The sequence below is a fragment of the Betta splendens genome, chromosome 14, assembly GCF_900634795.4.
Source record: "Betta splendens chromosome 14, fBetSpl5.4, whole genome shotgun sequence".
Classification (NCBI taxonomy): domain Eukaryota; kingdom Metazoa; phylum Chordata; class Actinopteri; order Anabantiformes; family Osphronemidae; genus Betta; species Betta splendens.
The window spans coordinates 8948465-8969786 of NC_040894.2; the positions used below are offsets into that span (position 1 = coordinate 8948465).

A 21322-nucleotide genomic window follows, 5' to 3' on the forward strand; every position below is an offset into this window, starting at 1 on the left:
GCAGGACCCCAATGTTTAAATAAATTAGAGGTTAAATGCAAACCTATGTATTTCTTTATTAGTTTATTAACAACATTCAGATTCCTAAATGCAACAAGGAGATGAGGAAAAATAGATGACTGAACGAATTACTGCAGCACTTAAAAGGCTTCATTAAAAGTCTTTTATGAAAGCCCGGCTCTGCAGATAGAACTGGTCAGCGCTCCTTTAGGCCAGAGAGACAGTTTGCTCTGCGCAATGCGGACACTCGTTCTGGCCAAGCTCCAACCAAGATCATTCAAAATGAATTTAGTGGAAAGTTAAGTTCTTTTTCTTGGTGCGTAATTAGGTTTTTCTCTTTCTGTGTCTTAAGATGTAAATTAACTGATTCTGTCATTCATTGCCCTGTTTTTTTTTACAGTCCACAAACAATAAGGCCACTGCACTTGAAATGATTTGCTGTGCTCAGGCATTATGGCTTCAAATCATGTCATTTCACTGTGTAAGGATGATCGGTTGACCATTACACTGTCAGCCTTCATCTCACTAAAAATGTACGTTTAGCAATTCTTCTTACTAATGCGCATTGGCTAAATGTCCGGCATCGAAGCGCAGCGGGGAGTTTTCAACATTAATGTTAGGTTCCTGTGACGTGGTGGAACGCCCATCGCGTTGGCTGGTGATGCGCTGGCGTCCCCAGGGAACATTCATCTGGTTTCCCTTTAACTAATTGGGAGAAAGGGAGGAGGTCAGTGGGATGAAAAAGGGAGGCAGAGTCGGAAGAAGACAGACTGTGTGAGAGCACGGACAAATGAGAGAGGCTTAATTGAATGAAACCCTCTCTGGGTCTAAGATGCTATAAACAAGGAGGAAATTTAAGGCGCGGGCCGTTTCTTATTGAATCGCTGCGGAGGACTCGGTAGCCTCTCTGTCTTTGGCTTTATTGTTTACAACATTACCCAGTAGCCCCGGCTCTCCCATGCCTTCAATTTCAACAAAGCTGAACCCTCTGAGTGGGATCCATCTCCACCTAAACTGATTAGCATGATGATAGTACACTGAGGCTCATCCCCCTCCCTGGCTCCCTATTCGACGCTAGCACACACAGCATATTCCTGATGAAGCATCCTGCTGTTTAAACTCTGGCTGATCTGTCTCGCTGCAAGCCTTAAATCAGCCTTATGGGCCATTTTAGAAATTACTGCCATTAAGAACTGCATACATACAGTTTTCTCCCATTTGTGCTCAGAAAAGCAGGTCTTGCTCATACGCATCCATGGGTTTCTGCTGATCCCGATGCCAGAATATTAAATTATACGAGGAGCGCCCTGTTGTTACTAGACTATAAAGTCAGATTGACATCGTTTAAATTATTTTAAATTCATTAGCTTGAACTAGTCAATGCAGGCCTTTCTTCTGTTGAACATTTTATTTTTTTTACCTTGTGTTTTGCCTTTTGTCTAAAAGGCCTGATCAGAGGTCAGCCACCAGCTTACTGCAAGTTAATGTCTATGAAATCTAGATGCTTAGAACTGAACAGGACCCGATCTGGACCAGGACATCGCTGAGGTCCTGTATGGCTGTGTTCTATACATAGCCCAGGAACGGGACTGTGCCACCTCTGTAGGGTCCATGCCGCCTGTAACGACGCTGACCCGCAAGGCACTTGCAAAACTAGTTAACAGTCGCAGGAGAAACACTTGAGCAGCCTCCAGCTGTGAAGCTGTGAAGCTGTAAAGCTGTCAGCGGCCTCCAGCTCCACCTTCCTGGTTTAGGAGTCTTCTGTTGTTCGTCCTCTAGTGCACCTGCTGTTAATTTCATTAACACCAAAGCAGCTGAAACTGATTAACACCCTGTCTGCCACTTAACAGACAAGATCAATATCCCAGAAATGTAATTGGCCTTTTGTTAAACTGATGTTTGAAAGGTTTACGTAGTATGCACACATACTGTACAAGTGTCTTAGATGTGTGGGCTTAGTTGGGTGTGCAGGGTTCAGGTGGTAAAACATGATCCAACCACTCACACGGTCCTGATGAAACCAGCTTAGTTTTTCATCATTAATTGCACATTTGTAAAAGCCATGTTTTAATGTTTAGAGAACGAAAAGTGCGTGTTGAGTTGTGTCGACTCCAATGCTTTGTAGTAAAACACAACAAGTTCAACATGCTCTAAGATGGACCCGAGAAACATTTTAAAACATCCCTGATCAAATTAGAGGGGATCATTTTCATGTAACACTTTTGTAATGATAATATCCAGAGCTTAAGTAATAAAAGAAGGAGCGAAATCTGCGTCTTGTCAGCGTTTACGATGAGAAGCACTCGCATGATTAGATGTCCTGCGATCGATGCAGCCTCTTCTCCCAATCATTAGGTCTGCTCTTAACAGATTACAGCCCCCCCCCCCTAAAAAACACAGCCTTTGCTCCTCCTCTTCCTGCTTCTTCTGTCACACGTTCTGCCTTTTTCAGCACAAAGACCAGAGCACTTACCTCTTATCACTACTTTAGCTCGTTTTGAATTTCTGCCAGTTTAGGCACGTCCTGACTCACACTTCACCTCGTTCCCCTCAGACAACTCTGGTCTGGTTCGTCCCGAGCTCTGTTAATGGTCAGATGATCAGGCGGCGCGATGAAAAACAAAACTACCTGAAGCACTAGAGGTGGTGGCGAAAAGGCTGCAGTCGTCGAGGATGGATCTGCTAACAATCTTCTGTCACCTCCTGCTTCTCTGCTTTGACTCATCTGTTGCTACAAGCCTCATTACAGGTAAGTCAGCTCAAAAACCAACACACCACCAGACAAACACAAACCCATGGACTGATCCAGATGTCTGCTTTTCTCATGTCCTGCGTTGGTGACGTGTTGCTGGATGTGGGGCTCTCACAGCGGATCTCTTTGAAGCACGAGGTAGGCGACAAGCATGTGTAAAGCAAATCACTGTGCGGGCGTGGGTCCATTCTGTGTGTGTGTGTGTGTGTGTGTGGATGCAGGTCAGCGCGTGTGCAGGGCAGGAAAAGGGAAGCCGTGCTACAAGCTGGCCTACTTCTCGGAGCTGCGGCGGCGGCTGAACTTCGCGGAGGCGGAGCTGGCGTGCAGGCGGGACGGGGGGCGGCTGCTGAGCGTGGAGTCCGCGTCCGAGCAGAGGATCATAGAGCAGCTCATCACGGAGCTCCGCCCGACGGATGGAGATTTCTGGATCGGCCTGCGCCGTAACCATGGAGACGAGGACAACGCCTCGGACTGCTCCCCACACTACTACTGGGTGGACGGCAGCAAGTCCACGTTTAGGTGAGTGGAGGCATTAAGAGGGTTCTGGGGAACCGGATCAGAACAAGAATAAGTAGGTTGACCTAACTCTTCATGCGTTCATCCATAACCCATCCATTCTTGTAGGAACTGGCACTGGGACGAGCCGTCGTGCGGCTTTGAGGTCTGTGTAGTGATGTACCACCAGCCGTCCGCCCCCCCAGGTCTGGGAGGCCTCTACATGTTCCAGTGGAACGATGACAACTGCGAAACCAAGAACAACTTCATTTGCAAGTACACAGCAGGTACCGCACTGCCACAGTACACAGCGCCTCATGTTTCGCTTAGTGAATAACCGACCACTGCTGACTGTGACGTCTGTGGTCCACAGAGAGGCATCCAGAGCCGTCCCCTCTCCCCAACTTCACCCAACCAGGTAAAAACCACCCACTGGAGCAGTGTTTGGTACAAGAGGTGTGAGACAGCGTTCCCCTCACGCTCCCTTGTTTCTTCACAGATGTGTTCCCGTCTCCTGTTCCAGCTGACCACACCCAGGACAGAAGTACAGGTCGATCCAATATTTAAATGTTAAATCCAAAATCTGCTTCAAAGGTTTTTCCACTCAATGGTTTAATTCTGACCATTATCTATGTCTCTCCTTTAGCTGTGAGTTTGGTTTATATTATAATTCCCACTATTCCACTGATACTGCTGCTACTGACTGTGACTGGAGTCTGCTGCTTCAAGCTGCTTGTCAGACGGTGAGGCTGCTCTTATAAAACCCCTGTTTATCAGTTTGCAGGGCTACGATAGCTGAAACCGGTAGTAGGGGCTAGTCTGAATTATGGATTATATCATTGTATTTGTTATGTAAAACAGTAAAAGTGGGATTAGCCTAAAAACAATCATTATCATTTCTGTAACACAGAAAGAGGAAAGAGCAAAAATCGGAAGTGTGCCAGACAGAACCGGGCCTCTGCCCCAGCCTGACCCCAACCGAGGTCTACAACGTCATCCGCTCCCAGAAGGACGATGACCTGGCTTCAGCCCGTCCACACACCAAAAACACCTCCTTCCTGTGTTCCTCCCCCGACACGCCGACCGGTGACTACGACAACCTCGGGGGCCGCGACACGGAGAGCGGCTTCGTGACGCTGGCGAGCACCGAGAGCTGCTTCCTCAACTTTGACCTCAACGACCTCAGCCTCGGCCGCCGCGCCACCCGCGACTTCTGCGACAGCAGCCTGGGCCGCGCGGCCAAGAGGGACTTTAATGACAGCAGCCTGGGCCGCGCCGGGAACAGAGAGTTTTATGACAGGAGCCTGGGTCGTCGCACAACGAAGAGCGAGCACTACGGCAGCAGCGCGTACAAGGACCACAGACTGTATGATGACTCTGTCAGAGCAGGGAGTGACCTCTTTGACCCCAAACTCAGGCCGGGCACTCAGGCAGTGAAGGTGGACCTCTATCAAACCTACATCTCCAACGGCAAAGAAGACACGTACAAAAGCACCCTGGGAACCTATGGGAACCGGAAATCCTACCAAGCAAACCTTGACTGCTACAGAAACGGCCTGAATCTGGATGGTGCACGCAGATACTTCAACGAACAGGAGTGGATCAGTAGAGAAAACTACTGATGCTCTAAGGTGTTCAGCAGTGGATGTCTCAGCGTGCGTGTGCATGAGAGAGCGGGAAAATCTGCATGCACATGGTTGTAAATGTTTGTAAAGTACGTTTCTTAAAATTTGGTGAGGACGAGCTGGAACTATCTTTTTGCCACAATTCATTATGTCTGTAGTCACATAAACAATTTAAACACCTCATAAAATAATCACAAAAACATGATTTACAGTAACTGAGTAAATTAAATGAAGGTTTTGTCATATCACCTTTTCCCAATTCTATTTCTAAAACCTACACAGCCTGTTGGCTCATCCCTGCTCGGTAATTACTGAGGTCTAGGACCTACATGTATATAATACTAAAACTAGTAGAGGGAGGAAACCTGATGTACAGTAAACGAGTCCACACTTTTTCAATTTTGTAACTTTGGTAGAATGTATCTGATCCCCTTGTTCCTCCATTTATTAAAGATCTCATGTCTTCTTTTGTGTAAACCAGAGCACGTCAATGAGCGGACAGGTGGCTCACATCACGAATACAGACCAAGTGCCTGCAGCCTGACCACAGTAACAGCATGACAATGAAATGAGAAGCATCTAGCATCATTATTATTTAAGAATGTCTAATGTCTTGCCATCTCATGTATGTGAGAACACTTGTGTGTTTGTTACATAAAGAAATTGAAATAAAAAAAAAATTCTCTCTGTATTTTGTGTAGACTTTACTGTCAAATAAAAAAGGAGCGTTGTAGTTACAGTCAATCCGATTTTTATTACCAATCCAACTTAAGTTAATAGTGCACTTTCCCAACTCACCTGCTCAGCAAAACCAGACATTGTCCAAATGCAGACTAGCAGAGTTCTTATATACATTTTTCAGAAACACATGTTTCCTTTAGGCCACATTTTCAAGTATAGTATGAAAAGAAAACACTTATATGCACACAGAGTGGCGTTTCCTGGCCAAACAGGTGTGCAATCTTGTGATGTGCTTCCCATATAAGACAGATTTTTACACATACAAACACACAAATAAGATTCAGATTTGTTCATCTGCCACCGGCAAAGCACACATGCATGAGTACCACTTCACTCACACGAGCCCAAAAGGCGACTTATGTCCTTAAAGGGTCTGATATCGTCAAATGGTGGACAACCACACACACATTAATACCAGTCAGGCTGACGGGAAGTGATTGATTTCGGTTGTTAGAGTTTTGTACTTTGGGCCAGGCTCCGGGTCAAAGGTCAACCTTGGGTCCTTTTACGAGGCTGCTTTTGCCGCCTTGGTTTTAGGATGACATAGCGCCTGTAGGTGGTATGTTGGTCGGATATAAAGGGAATGTAGAATGCTCTGAGGAGAGGAGAGGATCTGAAAGAGACATTTTAAAAGGGGATCACTGTCTTTTTCTTCTTTTAAAAGCTAGGTCAAATAAAAAATTTCATTGAAATAATTTTATATTTGAAATACCTGGATGCTTGTAAATAAGGCTTGTATGCAATGACGTTCCACTCCTCTTTGTTAGCTGAGTAGCGTGGCTCTAGTGGCGTCTCCTCTTCTATGTCCAGGTCTACTAAGTAGTGGCACTGTTTTAAATCCACCTGCCCAGAGCAGAAGGGCCATAAGATAATATATGCCACACTGCCTACGTGTTAGCACACAGTCCTGAGTGACTCACATATGCGGTGGGCTCCTCCAGGTTCTGGTCATTCATGTTTGCGGGGATAATCTGAGTGGCCAGAGGACCAGAGGCATACGGCTGAGGCAGCTGCCCCTTAAACTCAGACTGAATGAAGTGTAGCTGCCAGCTGGACCAGTAACAATCAGCAAGAGAGCAAATCAGGTTAATGTAATTAAGTGAGCAGATATATATGACATGACATCGGACTCAGACTTGTTACTGACTTGTGCGGAAGCAGGAAGCTGCTTGGGAAGCGGTACCACTCTTTGCCCACACACACGCTCACGGGCCTCCCTTCAGGGACTGAGTGAAGGGTGGGATCCTTGGCGATGCGATGAAACTCTGGGTACAGGTCCAGAGGGGCGTGGTAGCCTACAGGAGGAGATGGCACTTATTCCATCCATCTTAAGCTGCTGTGTTCGTTACCCGACAGTGATGGAGCAGTCCCCATGTGTCCACGCACCTCTGAAGAGAGCAACAGAGCGAGACAGCGACAGCGCCGTGAAGACCAAGACTGCACTTAGAGCCAGCCAGTTGGACGAAACAGTGTAGTGCTCCAGTCGGTAGCGCTGGAACAGGAAGTGATAGCATTTCTAAAAAGGAAAAAAGAACGTTTATTAATTCAATTAAATAACAATTCAAAAAGACAAGAACTAACACAGAGCACTGTTTACTGTCACGGCTGTAAAACGCAGAGCCAGACCTGTAGAGAAGAAAGGGCGACTGCGCCACTGAGGCAGATGAGAGGGTAGATGGGGAAGAGAAAACGCTCTTCTTTATGAGGACGGGTGAAGAAGACCAACATCCACAGATACATTGGGGACAGAGTCAGCCAGTATGGACGGCCCAGGTTCTGCACTGCAGAAAACACACGGCACAAGTGAAATCACTTTAGAAGCTACGTTTAAATTAGTTAGTCAGAAATAAATAATTAGATCGAAAATAAAATTGTTATAATTGACTCCTTTTTATTTTGTGAAAACACTGTGTCATAACAGCATTTCCCGAAAGCCCTGTTTAACCTGTTGCTGATAAAAGAAAGAGGGCAACAAGACACTGAAAACACATGATTGCGCCACTACCCCCCCACCCCCCACTGCACACAAACGTGTTTGATAAGGCAGGCAGTGTCTGCCTCCCCCTGAGATGACACCAGCAACATTTTCACTTTACACTGCGTATGACCCGCCGGGCCTCACCATTGAACCTGTGCAACAAAGTCTCCATGAGAGCAGTGAGCGGCAGCGAAAGCAGTGCCAGAACAAACACCAGGTTGAAGTTCAACGTTCCGTTTAGAAAGTAGAAATGCCACGGCTCCGTGCCTGAAAACAACACAGAACAAACAGACCACATCTAGGTTATAGACTGTCTCTGTGCAAAATCAGAATCTTAACTGTGTAGTTATTAAAAAAAAAATAAAAAAAATTCTAAAAGATAAACTGGACGATGGGATGGAACAGACAGAGAACGTGTCCTGTATGTAGGTAGAGACAGAAAACAAAAACAACAAATAAAAAAAGGTAGTAAATGCCTTATTAGTGTTTGCCTGCCCTCTAGAGTCTGGAAAACAAAGTGCAGATTATATTCTTTTAATATTAATTTGATCCATTTGATCTCTAAATGAATATACTTTAAATCTTTAATAAATATTTTTAATTCACTATAATCAAGTGTATATAAACAAATACATAAGAATTCTGATGCTAACATGCTCAAAAATCATCATCAGTGACATGTTTTCTTGTGTATTACCATACAAATCTGGTCCATGTGGTGTGAAGACATTGTAAATTAGAATGTTAAGAGGAGCAACGACCAATTTGCCATAAAAGTAAGAGTCCACTCCCACCAGGGGAACCTGGGAAAGAAAGAGAGCATAAACTGAGAGGTGTCTCTGTGTAAACTAGTTTAACACTTATTTAACACAACACGTGCAATACATGCAATTAAAAAATAACTCTTACCAGCAGGAGAATCAGAGCAACGGCTGCCCAGATGATAAAACTTTTCCACTGGCTCTTTAACAACAACAGGTCAAAGGCGATAGGAAGCCTGCAGAGAAAACGAACCAAAGCCTTGTAAAAAACATCAACACATCTCTGTGGGACAGATTTTACCAACGACTAGGTGTTTTAGTTTACAGTGGTACCCGATCAAAACAGAGAACGGCCATCCGACAATGGCACCGGCAGCCACACCCAGGACCGCTAGCGGTGTGGAGTCCTGGAACCAGCCCGTCATGGCCACCAGCGTGGTGTACATGCAGAAAGACGAAGGCAGGAACGCTGAGGATGTTAAGATAGAGTTGGTCACGTAAGCTGGCTGCAGGAGTAACAAACGGCAAGGAGGGCAGGGCTGACACGCTTCACGAATCTGACCCACCTGCAGAAGAGCAGAACATCCCTGTGCTCATGACAAGGAATGCCAGCATCAGACGGCCGACGTGCAGACCAAACTTCTTGCACACGGCCCTGAGTGACACATACAAAGCGGCTAACTTTCTACTGTATGCGCAAAGACGTCTATTAATAATCCAAGATTCGCAAGTCAAAGTTGCCCGCTTGCATTTAGGAGGAGAGTGAACCTACTTGTAAAAATAGAGCTCACAGACGCAGCAGCAGAAAGCTAGGACGCATCGCACAAAGTAGAAGACCAGGACCTGCAACGCCACCATAACACAAGCCTCCACTTCAGCGATATAATAAGAACCAGTCCCCTCTTAACAAAAGACAGGGAACGTGAAAAGGACAATAAAACTTGGTTAAATGACAGACTTACCTTGTTTGTCTGCAGGACGTGGGCATGCAAGCAAGCAGGTAGAGCGTGCAACCACAAATAGGCGTAGGACCTGATGGCGTAGAGCGGAGAATACTCCCACGTCTGCATCCCTGTGCCGTACAGCAGGTAGTGCATCTGCAACAGTGACCGCCACAAACCAAGCGTTAAAAGGCCCAATTCCTTCACAAGGTTGTGCTTTCCACATTTCTGATGAGCAGCACTCACTGGTTCCCAGTAGTTGAAGGTCTCATCACAGTCTGAGATGTTGCTTAGCAAAGCTGCACAGAAACGTGCAGAGAGGAGACATTTAAACGCAGTGGAACCTTCTGGAGCCCACACCTGCCCTCCACGACTTACTGACCTATTAAAATACAGTAAGTAGGATTTGTTTTAACATGTTGATGATGTTCAATAACCTCAGTGTGCTGTTACTGAACTGAATGTTTGTGTATTTTCAGCAGAAAAGGTCCCCATGTTTAATCATCTGAGTGCAGAACAAGCCTAACGAACACGTTCCTCTCATTCATGCTTGTCAATGAGCGCCAACATCTGCATATCTGAAGCCGTAATTATCACATTTATGTTAATGATTTTAGAGCTTGCCAATTATTTTGCCCCTTATTGCAAAAATGAAGTGTTCGGTGGAACACAGCAAACGTCAGCTCAGAACCGAAAACACACAGGCCCTAATTACGCAGAGGACTGAAAAAGAGTGGTACAAAGAAAACCAACTCAATCACAGCTGGTCCTCCTAAAGTCACTGTTCCTAGTAATACTATTTAAAATAATAATAATAATAATAATGACTATGAATATAATAATTGAATCATGTCATTAATACTCAAATATTTTTAATTAAATAAATAACTGTGAAAGGTAATGTGTAATTATAGAAACCTCTGCCGCTCAAATTAGCTGTGCATCAGTTCCCCAAAGCAGTGACATGTGTTTATGGTGACAGTGAAGACCTCCGCATTAGTCAGACTGGTGCGGCTCAGCGTTGATCCTCACTATGACACGTCACCTTACAAACTGCAGAAACGTCGTTAGAAGCGCTTCAGCGACGCGTCAACAGCTTTAGACGAGACATGTGTTTCACGTCCCTTATGTTTAACTATGACCATCGAACCCTGGGGCGTGTGTGAGTGTGGATCGGGGCAATGAATGAACCTGACCATCATAACTAACTACCCTGTCTCCTTATTAAACCATAAACGTTAAATTGTTGAATGGCTCAAAAGCGCACTCGAGCAGCCACTGCCGTTAACACACAGGTCCTTCCGTTGCCGTGACACGATCGCTCGCTGTCGTTGTGATGTTCTGGTCAAAACTTGCCCAGCGTATGTTGAGGCTAGCCGAGGCTAGCTAACCTAGCTTCCCCGGCTCGAGCTGTCACTCACGCCGGGGATGGGGCTTCTAGCGGCGGCCGCTCTAAACCCTCCGCTGCCGCTTCATACTCACTCCTGTCGCGTCTCTGTGGTTTTACTGTCATCGACGCCTTTCTCCTCCTTCGCCGGCCGAGCCTCGGCGGGGGCATTCGCGTTGCCTGCATCTTGCCTGCTGCCTCGCCTGGTTCGCTGCCGAAGCGCCTTGGCCGCCATGTTTACCGACGCTGCCGCCGAGTCGGGGTTCGGTCATTTTCGTGTATGTCCGGACATCGACAATATCTTCGATATTGACAGTACACAAAACGAGGAAACTGAAACGCAACATCTGCAGCGTTCAATGACCAGGCCAATGTATTGTTACCATCATGGACTAGAATGAAATGCTTGATTTTGATGTTAGCGCAGTTTATCACAAAATAATTGCATTATATGTAAATAATGATTTACTGTAAACAACACTCTTTACCACATGCGACGTTTCTCATTTTACAATTATTATAGCAGAACACATATTTGTGTTAAATGCCACTTTTAATGCATATCACATTTCATAAACACAGTACAGCAACGCCTCATCTAAGAATACTGTTCAGCTACAGTTTAGCAGGTTATATGCCCATAACTTACCAGTCACGAATAAAATTAGTTATAATTATTAATCATATTCCTAAGAGGGGCCAAACACCTGTCCCTGAGACAAACTGCAAGGAAGCTACCTGATGGTGACCTCCAGCTGAGAGGATAGTAACGACTCCAGTTGCTTGTGAAACTCCAGGGCTCGTGTGTGTGACAGAGCATGTGTGTGTGAGTGGTATACGAGTCTGTAGCAGTAACTCGTCTGGCTCAGGTCGGGGTGTGAGAACGTATCCATGAGTTTTACTTGCTCCACAGTCCCGTGGCTGGCCTCTCGGACCACAGCATAGAACCTCCTCTGCTGCCATGTCGGGCCTGTCCAGAAGCTGATGTCAAATGTGAAGGCCTCCGGGAACAGAGAAAAGGGCTGGAATGGAGTCCCAGGCGATGGGCACGGTGCAAACTGTTTGATGAAGCGAGGGTCATGTGACCACAGCAGCCGCCAGTCAGGCAGCGAGAAAAGCAGCACAGCAAGAAGATCCAAATTTAAGGACACAGTGATGCTAGCGTGGCTCATGTTCTTAGCAGCATTGTCGGCACACACCTTTCCAACTAAACCCATCGCCTGCGCCGTCAAATGCAGATCTCCCTGTTCTGTGATCAGAGAGACCCCATAGGGTGAGAGCAGCCTTTCCAACATCTGCCCAAGCACTCTGATTGGCTCATATTTTGTTGGGAAAACGCCTCTGAGGAGAAGCTCATGATAAGCAGGAAGAGCCCACAGTTTGATGGGCACGTTTCTGAATACAAGTCCACAAATGCCAAATAACAAATTACTAACACTATTAGAGTCCTCACAGGCGCAATCTTTCTTATATCCTTCCCCATCAACACTTTTATTTCCTTCACTCTTATCATGGTTAACTGTATTGTTAATAAAGTCTGCTTTAGTGAGAAGCTCTTTCATCTGAGGCAGCAGCGATGGGCGCAGCAGATAAAGACCACTTTCACACTCAGGGTCACCATCCAGGGAGCATGCAGACATTAGGCTCTCGGGTCCTTTACCTTTGACCCTATCTGCTTTATCTAAAATGCCATCATCATGTGTGGGTTTGTGTCCCTGACTGTCCAAACCACTCAGCTGATCAATTTCTTTGTCTGTGGCGTTGGCATCAGAGCTGAGGTCTTTTTCAAGCAGGTGGATCCAATAGCACTGTGTAGTGTCTAAATCACAGCGGAACATCTGGAACTGTTTGGCTGTGAGGAGGAGGGGGACGGCCTCTGTCGTCATAGAGACTGACCACTTTTCTGCCAGTCCTTTGAGAATAAAATCTTGCACCAACCTGACAGGGTGAACAGAACCTGAGCAGAGGAAGTCCCTGATGAAAGAAAAGGCACATATAGGCTCATATACCTTCATTAATGGTTTATTTCTGAAACACAACAAGTGTTTATGTGTTGTACCTGAATACGTAATCACTGAGCTCCACTGGTATGTTGTATAGGACTTTTCCACCATCAACTATTTCCTCAACCTTAATCATCTGAGCAGAGGTGTAAGGAAGGCTGCGAGTAAACACATGGACCAAAGCTTTCTCTACATGAAAACCCTTATCCTGGCTCCTGCACAACAGAAACGGCATTGTTAGATAATCTCAGTGGTTAAATACACACACGCACACCTGTCCCACATAAAAACAAGCACAAAAGGCTGTTTTTATTCAAACACCATAAGACTCACCTTTACTCCTTACCTGTATCCAGTGCACCTGTAGCTCTGGTATTTCTCATTTTCAAAAGGATGGACGTCACTAAGCATTAAATGTGCTTCGGATGCCATAGCAGCCACCTGCCAGCTGTTGTGCCACTCCCGCTTTGGCTGGTCCACAGGCGTCCCACCCTGTCCGTTGCACAAGGAAACATGAACTTCGCCATCTTCAGCCAAAACCTGGACACAGCTGCATGCACAGAAAAACAAACACAAGCATTCAGCAAACACAAATTTTAAAAAATGGAAGCTAAAATCCTTTTCACAATAGTGCATAAACAAGGTGGGCTATAACAGTGATAATAATAATCACAAATATAATAAATATTTGATGAATATATATTACTTATTGGATCATTCAACCATTCTAATTTATCCATAATACTTACTCAAGGTCTGAACTAGACTATATTACCAAATTATTGTATAGTTCCATCATTTCCATTTTTAGAGACATAAATGACACTTAATAGAAATTCTAAAAAAAGCATCGAGAAAAATAAATCATTGCTATTATACCTGAGGAAGAACCTTTTGAGAAGTTCCCTGTTTTTTTTAACTCCACTCTTTCTCCCACTGTGAGGAAAGTTAAACACTACGCGGTCAAACACTCGACCCTGCAGAGAAGCGCACTCCCCCAGCTTCGTGCAGTCCACTTCGAAAAGCACAGTTCCACCTGAATGGGAAAAGGAGAAAGAACACAACACCCATTGTGATCAAGCGAAAGGCTACACGACCCAGCTGTGTGCAGGTCAATTACAACAGGCACGCACCGGAGTCCTTGATGATCTGGATGCTGTTGGCAGCGCCTTCGTGCCGCATTGCCTCATCCTGTTTCTGCAGGCAAGACGCTGTTACGGCGGTGTCCGTTTCTCTGTACAGCTGGCTCACGGAGGCGGAGAACGAGAAGTTCCCTTCTCCCACCAGCAATATAGACCGTGAAGGAGACATTTACGATCCAACTAGAAATCTGCGCTGACACAAAACGTGAGCTCCGCGAGAGGCTGCCGAAAATCCGCTCGCCACGAAAGGAAGAGATGCGCGTAGGAGCGACCAACCCCGGGCTTCTTCGCGCTCTAATAATATTAATTACATATAGGTCAATAAAACAATTTATATTGACAATACAGCTGAAGGATGGCGCTGACCTTCTCCTGTTCCCCGGCACTGCAGTACTTGAAAGCCGAAGGATATTATCCCACCTGTAGCAGCCTGCGTTGAGCGCAGTGTCGCAGATAATGTAGTTCGACAGGAAACAAAATCCTCGGAACGTTTCACATTTCACTCTTATTCTCAGTGTATCAAAAACGCAAGACATTTAAACAAGAGGTAAATGAGTAAGGGTATATAAACGTTATTTATTCGCAATTATTACACGGGTGCAGGCTTTACATATGTAGAAGTAGCTCCGTAGTTTCTGAACGATCTCATACTTTAGAGGGACATATTTAAAGGACGGCGCATCACATCTGGAGAAACGAGCTAGTTGCAGCATCACCTTATTCCAGCATCCGTGGCACTTTAGTAATTTATCAAATAGGATAATCCGTCTGCTTGTTTTTGTAATGTGCGGTTCTCGGTTCCGCTCATTGTCTTAGGGTCGCCTGACAAGATCGAGAGGTAATTAAACGACCGGCGTTTGTGCTGATGCTAAGGTCATGCTAGCTAACGGATTTGTTGCACCTGCACAGCAGACAACCTTTTATGTTACAACTAATAATCACATCAGCAAGTTTCACATATGAAAATAAACTGTTGTTGTTTACATTCCTAATATGCTTGCATGTTTGATTCCGCTGTGTTGCGAATATCTGTGAATGTAGATATGTGCACGAAAAGGACATTTGTATTAGCCTTATGTATAATCAGTCTACTGTATATGATTATTTCTGTGTGTCAGAGCAAACATTAACAAAGATACAATTGGCAAAGGAAAAGGTCGTTGATTACATAGTTCATAGGTCAATACATCATTTAAAATCATTTATTTTATTTTTTTGTCCTCTAGGAAGTGTTGGGCCCTGATGGGCAGTGTTCTGGCTTTGTCTTCCACCTCAGGCCATCAGAACTGGCCTTTCTCCACAGAACCAACTCCTTCTCGTTGGGATGCACATCCTGCTCACTGGGACAGTCCCCCACGCTGGGAGCGGAGAGATGGCCGCTTACCCAACCCAGGCAGCTTTCATTCTCTCCACAGAAGCTGCAAAGGTATGTTGTGCAATGGATGTCCATTGCAGTTTTAGATTCAAAACAGTGTGATACGAAATTTTAGGTGTGCTAATTTCTTCCCCCTTTCAGTTATTTGTTTTGTTATCATGACTATAAAAACCTGACATTCTGTGGATGCTTTTAATGTGAAAAATCTACACTGTAATGTGGAAATTAAACTGTAACAGGTCAAATCTTTGAATAAAGATAAAAAATATAAAGAATGTATATTTAGTAAAAGTTTTGTGAAGACCTTAATAAGTAACAGTAATAATGTTTATTATTATTATTTCTAATGTAAAGCTTTTTCTTCCAGATGTTTTTCCTCAACAGATTGAGGGCGTTAAGATGATTGTCAATAAAACTCTGAGCAGTTTTTTCAAGGTAAGCAAACACATTTGTTTAGATGCACAAACTGTGTTGCTTGTAAAGGGGCTAAGCATAATGCAATAATTTACTTTCAGGTCAGTCATGCTCTCCACCTCAGTGCTGTTAGTCCTTCATATTATCGATTCCACGTGGAACATCTGCAGTCTGATGATTACAGCAAGGACAAGGTCGAGCACAAATCATCAAATAATAAATATGCTATTTGCTAATGCTGCTTTTTTGTTGAGTTCAAATGTGAACCTTCACCACTAGGATGCCCCTGCATTGATTGGTGAGATGGATTCTTCGGGTAGCCTGAACGCTCATGCTCTGCTGCATCTCACTGAGCGTGTACGAGCCAGAACAGTGTTCCAGGTAAGTGCCGTTAGTGCTGTGGCATTTCTTGACCATTCTTTTACTGTAAATCCATTTGGCCTTGCTAGGCTACTGCCTCTTGAATTTATGATAAAGATAAATAAATAAAGAGATTGATCATTTGTTTTTTTTAGACTCAGCAGTCTCAGTTTGTAACGTGGCAGTTTGAGACTGAGTATAGAGGAAATGACTTCACTGCTGCTGTGACTGTAGCGAACCCAGATGTCCTTAAAGAGTCAGGTGAGAAAAGGTGGAATGATAAGACCTTAATTTTATTTGTTTTTTGTATATATTTTGTATATTTTTGTATAGTGAAATAATAAGTGATATATTTAGTAATGAATATTCATTCATATATTATTAACTACATTAATTACAGTGTACAATACAGTGTCTTACAGACTTTTTTCCTCATGGATTTTTGTTAAATATGATATATTTGTGATATACGTGTTTGCTTCTCTTGGACAGTTATCCTTGTGGCACACTTCCTACAGAGTGTGACATCTGGACTTGTGTTAGGAGGGGAACTCGTCTATCACAGGGGAAGAGCAGAGGAAGGGGGAATCCTTACTTTGGCTGGACAGTACTCCAGTTAGTTTTGGTTCCACTTGACATGTATTCTAACATCTAATTAAAGTTTGCTATTTGCTTTAGTTGATTGGTTGTTTTTTTACCAAAGTCTCTTACCTTTCCCAATTCAGGACCTAACTGGGTGGCAACACTAAATGCTGGAAAAGGAGGCGCCCATGCTAGCTACTATCACAGAGCCAACAAGCAGGTATAGCAAAGTGTCTATGAACATACTGTAACATTTATGTTTGGCGCAAAAATGCATGTGTTCATATTCAACCAGATACAAGTTGGAGTGGAGTTTGAAGCCAGTACCAGGACACAGGAAACAACGACCTCTTTTGGTTATCAGATGGAACTACCAGAAGCCAATATGGTGTTTCGAGGTAAATTTCATTCTGTAGATTTACTCAAAGTCAAATATACTATCATGTAATAAGAAAACCATCAGTATACAAGACCTTTTAAATGTGTGCACCCAGGCATGATAAACAGCCGGTGTATAATAGGAGGCGTGTTGGAGAAGCGTCTGACCCCACTCCCTGCCACCCTCATTATGGGAGCCTTCGTAAACCACAGAGGAGACAAGCTGCAAGTGGGTCTAGGTGTCAACATAGGATAACGCCCACATATTACAACATGGCATTAAAACTCACCATCGGGGAGACCATCCAAAGCCTATGAAGGTACCTGAAGACTTAATCTTTGTGGATTATCATGGACTATAGGGTTTTTTATAGCTCAAACTTTTCCTTAAATGGATTCATTTTATCTTGCAACCTACCTCTTAAAATAGAGGCGTTGTGTTTTAGAGAGCGACAGTAGCATTCCACAGGCAGATTGGATCAACATTTTGACATGGGACTTGACATACAGTAAGTTATTGTGTCCCTGAAACCAGACTGCATCACTCTGGACAAAGAGACATGAAATCAAATTAGATGTTCTGTCCCTACTATTATTTTAAACCACTTTCAAATTGTGCGTATGAGTGATTGTGAGTTTGGTTGTCCATATGTAGACTGTTGACTCGAAGTGGAAAGGTACTGTGCCGTACTGTATGTACTGTACTGTACTAACCTCTAGCAGAGGTGTGTTAGCATATGTACTGTCTCTACTTAGCCAGAATGTAGATGAAGACCTGTGAAGCACAGACCTGTATGCAACTAGCACTCCTCATGCTGCTTCTGGGAAATTTACAGTCTGGTCTAACATATGAAATGTTGAATATGTACAGTATTATTTGTACATGATGTAAAATACGCATGTAGAAAAATGTTAAGGAATGTCCTTTTGGACTTAATTTATTAAAGATATAATTATATTTGTCATAGTTACTGTATTTTTCTTCAGCTTTAATATTTGTGGATTATTAATATTTGATTAAAATTTATGTATTGAATGAATGGGTTCATCTGCAGAGGCACATCACCAAAAGATGTACAGTAGATGATCCCTGTGGCACCAACTGTAGGTGCTTCTTTTGTTTTATTAAAAAGACATCGGGTGTTACAGGGTTGGACTGGGTTGATCTTTGGGCCTCACTAAAATCGCACTTTGACTTTGTTTTGTTTATAATAATTCTTATGAACACAAAGTGACTAAATACATTTCAATAGTGCAGCTTAAAGATACCTTACAGAAAAGGAACTTATTACTAAGCATCATGTCAGTCTCATTTACGAAACTCTAAATAATGTTACTGTACATTCATATATACATATAGTACAATTTTTAAATATGAGATCTGTAAACATTTCATTTTGTGATTGTGTTAACACATTGTGGTGTGTCTGGCAGCATAAGCTCAAGGGCAGAAGGCAGATAGATATTCTTTTAAACCGTTGCTGAAGTTATTTTTTCTCTTTGAAGAACGAGAAGAACCCTTTCCCTCCTTCCCCCTTCACTCGTAAAGACTTGCTTCTTTGCAGCCCGGTTGTCTCTCTCTCCTTCTCCTTCTCCTTCTTTCTCTCCTCCTCCTTTTGCTGCACCTGTTGGTTGATCACTAAACGCATGTCCTCCTGCAACAAAATAAAAGCGTCAGATGGGAAGACTACCTGCACGATAACAAGGGTACAGGCTCTTTTCAGCGCATGTCAGTGCACGGACTCACCTGCCAGGCATCCAGTTCCTGAGACAGCGCCACCTTGTGTTTGATGGTGTTGAGGAGTTGTTGTGTCAGTGAGTCTTTCTCCTGTCGCACAGCTGTCAGCTCACTCTCTAGGGAACTGCATGTTCATACAGAGATCAGCAAAGCTGTGCTGTAACACTGTGATTTAATGAAGGCTAGTGGACTGAAACCATTATTATTACCTGTAGCTCGGTTTTCCAGGGCTGTTTCTGAACTGTGCCACTTCCTTCCTCAGAGACTCTAGCTCTTCCTGCTGACACTTCATCTGCAAATAGCAAAAAGGAAGGTGCACATAATAAAATATTACTAATCTGTAGTAGATGTTCTGTGGCAAAGAATCACACATACAAATATTTATATAAATACAATTATTATTGTGTGCTTAAATACAGTAATATTCAGCAGACCTCCTTTTTCAGCGCCAGTATCTCTTCATCTCTTGCCTGCAGGACTGTAGAGTGAGCTAGAAGAGCCTCTTTAGCCTGGTTGCAAATAGAAGGACATACATTTCAAGTGACACCTTAACAGATGTAAAAGCCATAAAGGATAAATTATGCATTAGATTTAAAAGAAAATCTGGCTACAACAAGGCTGCAAATGTTGGAGTCCAACTAGTGTCATCTCTAACTTGTTGAGAATGAGGCTGTGTGTGTGTGTGCTTTCCTGCGTACCTGTGATTGCTGTATTTCACTAAGCAGAGACAAAGGTTGGGTGTGGGTACTGTCCAGGACGTTCTCTTCTCCCGAGTTCAAAGCCTTTTGCTGGAGAGAGCGATTCAAGGTACGCAACTCAAACACCACTCCCTGCTCCTGCTCTATCTATGAACATGCACACACGCACACACACACACACACACAAAATAATGAGCTTGGGAGATGTCATATTTGCAATTTAGTGTAAATTAGTATAATTTCCCAGCAGCACTTTTAAAGCTCGTGATGCTTCCTTTTAAGTCACTGATTCCTCACCTCTGCTTCTTTTTCCCTCAGCTTGATCTGCAGCTGTGACCCTCTTTCTCTTAGTGCGTCTCTTTCTGTGCGAAGTCTATCAGTGTCCTCCTGTGAAGCTTTCAGTTGCGCCTCCATGTGCGACAGTCGGCCCAGCAGAACTTTGTTCTATATGCAAAAGAGACAAGGAAAATATTCTGATATACTGGCCTCCAACATTAAACCAGAAGCTTTATTTTTTAGGGGTTTGGCATAAAATACAAACACACTGCAAAGCACTCACAGACCAATGTAACCTCATCATGGGTTTATTAGTCTTTTATACAGTAGGTGTCTTCTTCTTCTATGGTGTGCCTTAGTTTACCTCTGCTTGGATGTTCTCTAATTGCGTGAGGCTGATATTTCGGCTGAAGGACGATTCGTCCAGCTCTTCTCTCAGGGAGCGGAGCTCAGTCCTCAAGGAGTGCTCCAGTGTTACAGCCTAGATGAGAGGGAGGACACAACATTGAGCAAGACTATTGTTCAACGAGCGAACCTCCCTTAACCTGTTCCTCTGCATTGTTCCAGTCACACGACACCGCATTCTGCCGGCGGTGACGCCGCCGTCGGGGTGTTTTTTGTTTTTTGTCCTGGGTGGGTTAACGGGCTCTGGAGGCAGGTGCGCGGGCGGGGACCTCACCTCTGCTAGCTGCTCCACCAGCCGCTGGTTGTGGTTGGCTAACTGAGTCAGCTGCTCGCCCTCGTCCCGACGCCGGTCCTGCCCCTGACTTTGCTGCCGCTCCAGCTCAGCCCTCAGAGCGGCCAGATCTGCCGTCAGCTCCGCCTCCCTCTGCCCGGACGCCAGTTCGTTCATGTCCAGCCTCCTCTGAAGGACGTGCTTCTCCTGTTGCACAGCCTGAGGCATTGAACACAACGTTACCAGTGATGCTCCTGAATGTGTTTGATTTTCGTCCTGTGGTTTTTTGTTGCGTTCACGATTGCATGTCACTTCATCCTCACCTCCAGCTCCCTCTCCCTCTGCTCCAGCGATGCCGCCAGCTCCTCATTCTTCTCCAGCAAAGCCCGTCCCAACTCTGCAGCAAGTATCAGGTCCGTCTCTATGCCGCCTTCACTGTCGATGCTGTCAGGACGGGATATGGGCGGAGGGGCCTTTAAAGACAGAGACACTGGAGAGGTCGGGGAGAGGGGGAAGAATGCGTCCTCCAGGCTGGTGGAAGGAGGATTGCTTTTTCTGGGTGTGAACATTTTCGAAGTTCCAGTTTTGTGCTAGTTCTTAGTCAGAAACACAACAGAGTCCCCATCTTATGATCCACACTGTGTCTTGATGGTCTTCTTAGCAGTGCTTCAGAGTCAGTTTTTCATCTAGTATGTCTTCTTAATAAAGATCAATCTCCTGTTCTTTAACTGCGGGCATGAGAAAGAAATTCAGTAACATAGAAAGCACGCATTCATCAGGTGTAGCTATGAAATTCGGGGCAAGTCTGAGTTTCAGAAAACGTGCTTTCTCGTAATGTAATCCCACTTGGCCTTTAAGGAGGTCTTTTGTGTGACAGGTGCTTTTGTTGCACTGACCGGAATACCAGCTCTACTTTTCTGCTCCGCTCCCAAAAAGCCTTAAACTAGTTCATACATTAGTCCATCACATCCTTAATAATCCTTAATAATATAAAGGTTTT

General features: G+C 44.4%; 5 protein-coding genes across 7 annotated transcripts; 2 read left to right on the forward strand and 3 right to left on the reverse strand.

Annotated features, from left to right (window-relative positions):
• Positions 1–31: 31 nt before the first annotated feature.
• On the forward strand, positions 32–5561 carry layna (layilin a). The gene is made up of 8 exons (XM_029174277.3): positions 32–2749; positions 2870–2890; positions 2974–3271; positions 3377–3534; positions 3621–3665; positions 3747–3797; positions 3894–3990; positions 4158–5561. The coding sequence occupies exons 1-8, from the start codon at positions 2674–2676 to the stop codon at positions 4867–4869; spliced, it is 1458 nt and encodes a 485-aa protein (XP_029030110.1). The 5' UTR covers positions 32–2673; the 3' UTR covers positions 4870–5561.
• Positions 5562–5606: 45 nt separating this feature from the next.
• alg9 (ALG9 alpha-1,2-mannosyltransferase) lies at positions 5607–10961 on the reverse strand. Of its 2 annotated transcripts, none has more exons than XM_029174276.3 (15): positions 10776–10961; positions 9540–9675; positions 9315–9449; positions 9125–9195; positions 8919–9007; positions 8686–8821; positions 8501–8588; positions 8289–8394; positions 7736–7858; positions 7240–7394; positions 7000–7129; positions 6761–6908; positions 6534–6663; positions 6326–6456; positions 5607–6226 (listed from the first exon to the last, which is right to left on the reverse strand). In XM_029174276.3, exons 1-15 carry the CDS (start codon positions 10913–10915, stop codon positions 6103–6105), a joined length of 1842 nt encoding a protein of 613 aa, XP_029030109.1. In that variant the 5' UTR covers positions 10916–10961; the 3' UTR covers positions 5607–6102. The 2 variants fall into 2 exon arrangements, with proteins under 2 accessions (XP_029030109.1, XP_055370374.1); XM_055514399.1 differs by having other exon boundaries at positions 9540–9592; positions 10776–10952.
• Positions 10962–11214: 253 nt separating this feature from the next.
• Positions 11215–14314, reverse strand: fdxacb1 (ferredoxin-fold anticodon binding domain containing 1). The gene is made up of 6 exons (XM_029174275.3): positions 14192–14314; positions 13817–14119; positions 13563–13719; positions 13030–13233; positions 12740–12898; positions 11215–12654 (listed from the first exon to the last, which is right to left on the reverse strand). Exons 2-6 carry the CDS (start codon positions 13992–13994, stop codon positions 11415–11417), a joined length of 1938 nt encoding a protein of 645 aa, XP_029030108.1. The 5' UTR covers positions 13995–14119; positions 14192–14314; the 3' UTR covers positions 11215–11414.
• On the forward strand, positions 14259–18080 carry si:dkey-71l1.1 (uncharacterized protein LOC569883 homolog). Of its 2 annotated transcripts, none has more exons than XM_029174280.3 (10): positions 14259–14372; positions 15052–15251; positions 15568–15635; positions 15716–15808; positions 15894–15995; positions 16130–16235; positions 16467–16589; positions 16700–16776; positions 16852–16954; positions 17051–18080. In XM_029174280.3, the coding sequence occupies exons 2-10, from the start codon at positions 15068–15070 to the stop codon at positions 17188–17190; spliced, it is 996 nt and encodes a 331-aa protein (XP_029030113.1). In that variant the 5' UTR covers positions 14259–14372; positions 15052–15067; the 3' UTR covers positions 17191–18080. The 2 variants fall into 2 exon arrangements, with proteins under 2 accessions (XP_029030113.1, XP_029030112.1); XM_029174279.3 differs by lacking the exon at positions 14259–14372 and adding an exon at positions 14393–14663.
• bicdl2 (BICD family like cargo adaptor 2) lies at positions 17847–20891 on the reverse strand. Its single transcript, XM_029174278.2, has 9 exons — positions 20646–20891; positions 20326–20541; positions 20011–20127; positions 19668–19814; positions 19371–19517; positions 19107–19181; positions 18882–18964; positions 18682–18796; positions 17847–18589 (listed from the first exon to the last, which is right to left on the reverse strand). The coding sequence occupies exons 1-9, from the start codon at positions 20889–20891 to the stop codon at positions 18422–18424; spliced, it is 1314 nt and encodes a 437-aa protein (XP_029030111.1). The 3' UTR covers positions 17847–18421.
• Between the last annotated feature and the right edge of the window lie 431 nt (positions 20892–21322).

Bases quoted from the DNA above. Each gene is read 5' to 3' on its own strand.
- layna (XM_029174277.3), top strand. From the start codon at position 2,674: ATGGATCTGCTAACAATCTTCTGTCACCTCCTGCTTCTCTGCTTTGAC. The intron at 3,535-3,620 runs GTACCGCACTGC...TGTGGTCCACAG, and splicing joins CATTTGCAAGTACACAGCAG to AGAGGCATCCAGAGCCGTCC. The intron at 3,798-3,893 runs GTCGATCCAATA...TCTCTCCTTTAG, and splicing joins CACCCAGGACAGAAGTACAG to CTGTGAGTTTGGTTTATATT.
- alg9 (XM_029174276.3), bottom strand. From the start codon at position 10,915: ATGGCGGCCAAGGCGCTTCGGCAGCGAACCAGGCGAGGCAGCAGGCAA. The intron at 9,196-9,314 runs GTAAGTCTGTCA...GTGGCGTTGCAG, and splicing joins ACGTCCTGCAGACAAACAAG to GTCCTGGTCTTCTACTTTGT. The intron at 7,859-8,288 runs GTAATACACAAG...TGTTGTTTTCAG, and splicing joins ACATGGACCAGATTTGTATG to GCACGGAGCCGTGGCATTTC.
- fdxacb1 (XM_029174275.3), bottom strand. From the start codon at position 13,994: ATGTCTCCTTCACGGTCTATATTGCTGGTGGGAGAAGGGAACTTCTCG. The intron at 13,720-13,816 runs GTGCGTGCCTGT...TTTCCCATTCAG, and splicing joins CCAGATCATCAAGGACTCCG to GTGGAACTGTGCTTTTCGAA. The intron at 12,655-12,739 runs GTACAACACATA...TTCTTTCATCAG, and splicing joins CTCAGTGATTACGTATTCAG to GGACTTCCTCTGCTCAGGTT.
- si:dkey-71l1.1 (XM_029174280.3), top strand. From the start codon at position 15,068: ATGGGCAGTGTTCTGGCTTTGTCTTCCACCTCAGGCCATCAGAACTGG. The intron at 15,996-16,129 runs GTAAGTGCCGTT...TGTTTTTTTTAG, and splicing joins GAGCCAGAACAGTGTTCCAG to ACTCAGCAGTCTCAGTTTGT. The intron at 16,236-16,466 runs GTGAGAAAAGGT...TCTCTTGGACAG, and splicing joins AGATGTCCTTAAAGAGTCAG to TTATCCTTGTGGCACACTTC.
- bicdl2 (XM_029174278.2), bottom strand. From the start codon at position 20,891: ATGTTCACACCCAGAAAAAGCAATCCTCCTTCCACCAGCCTGGAGGAC. The intron at 19,518-19,667 runs GTGAGGAATCAG...GCATGTTCATAG, and splicing joins TGAGGGAAAAAGAAGCAGAG to ATAGAGCAGGAGCAGGGAGT. The intron at 18,797-18,881 runs GTAATAATAATG...ATGAACATGCAG, and splicing joins CCTGGAAAACCGAGCTACAG to TTCCCTAGAGAGTGAGCTGA.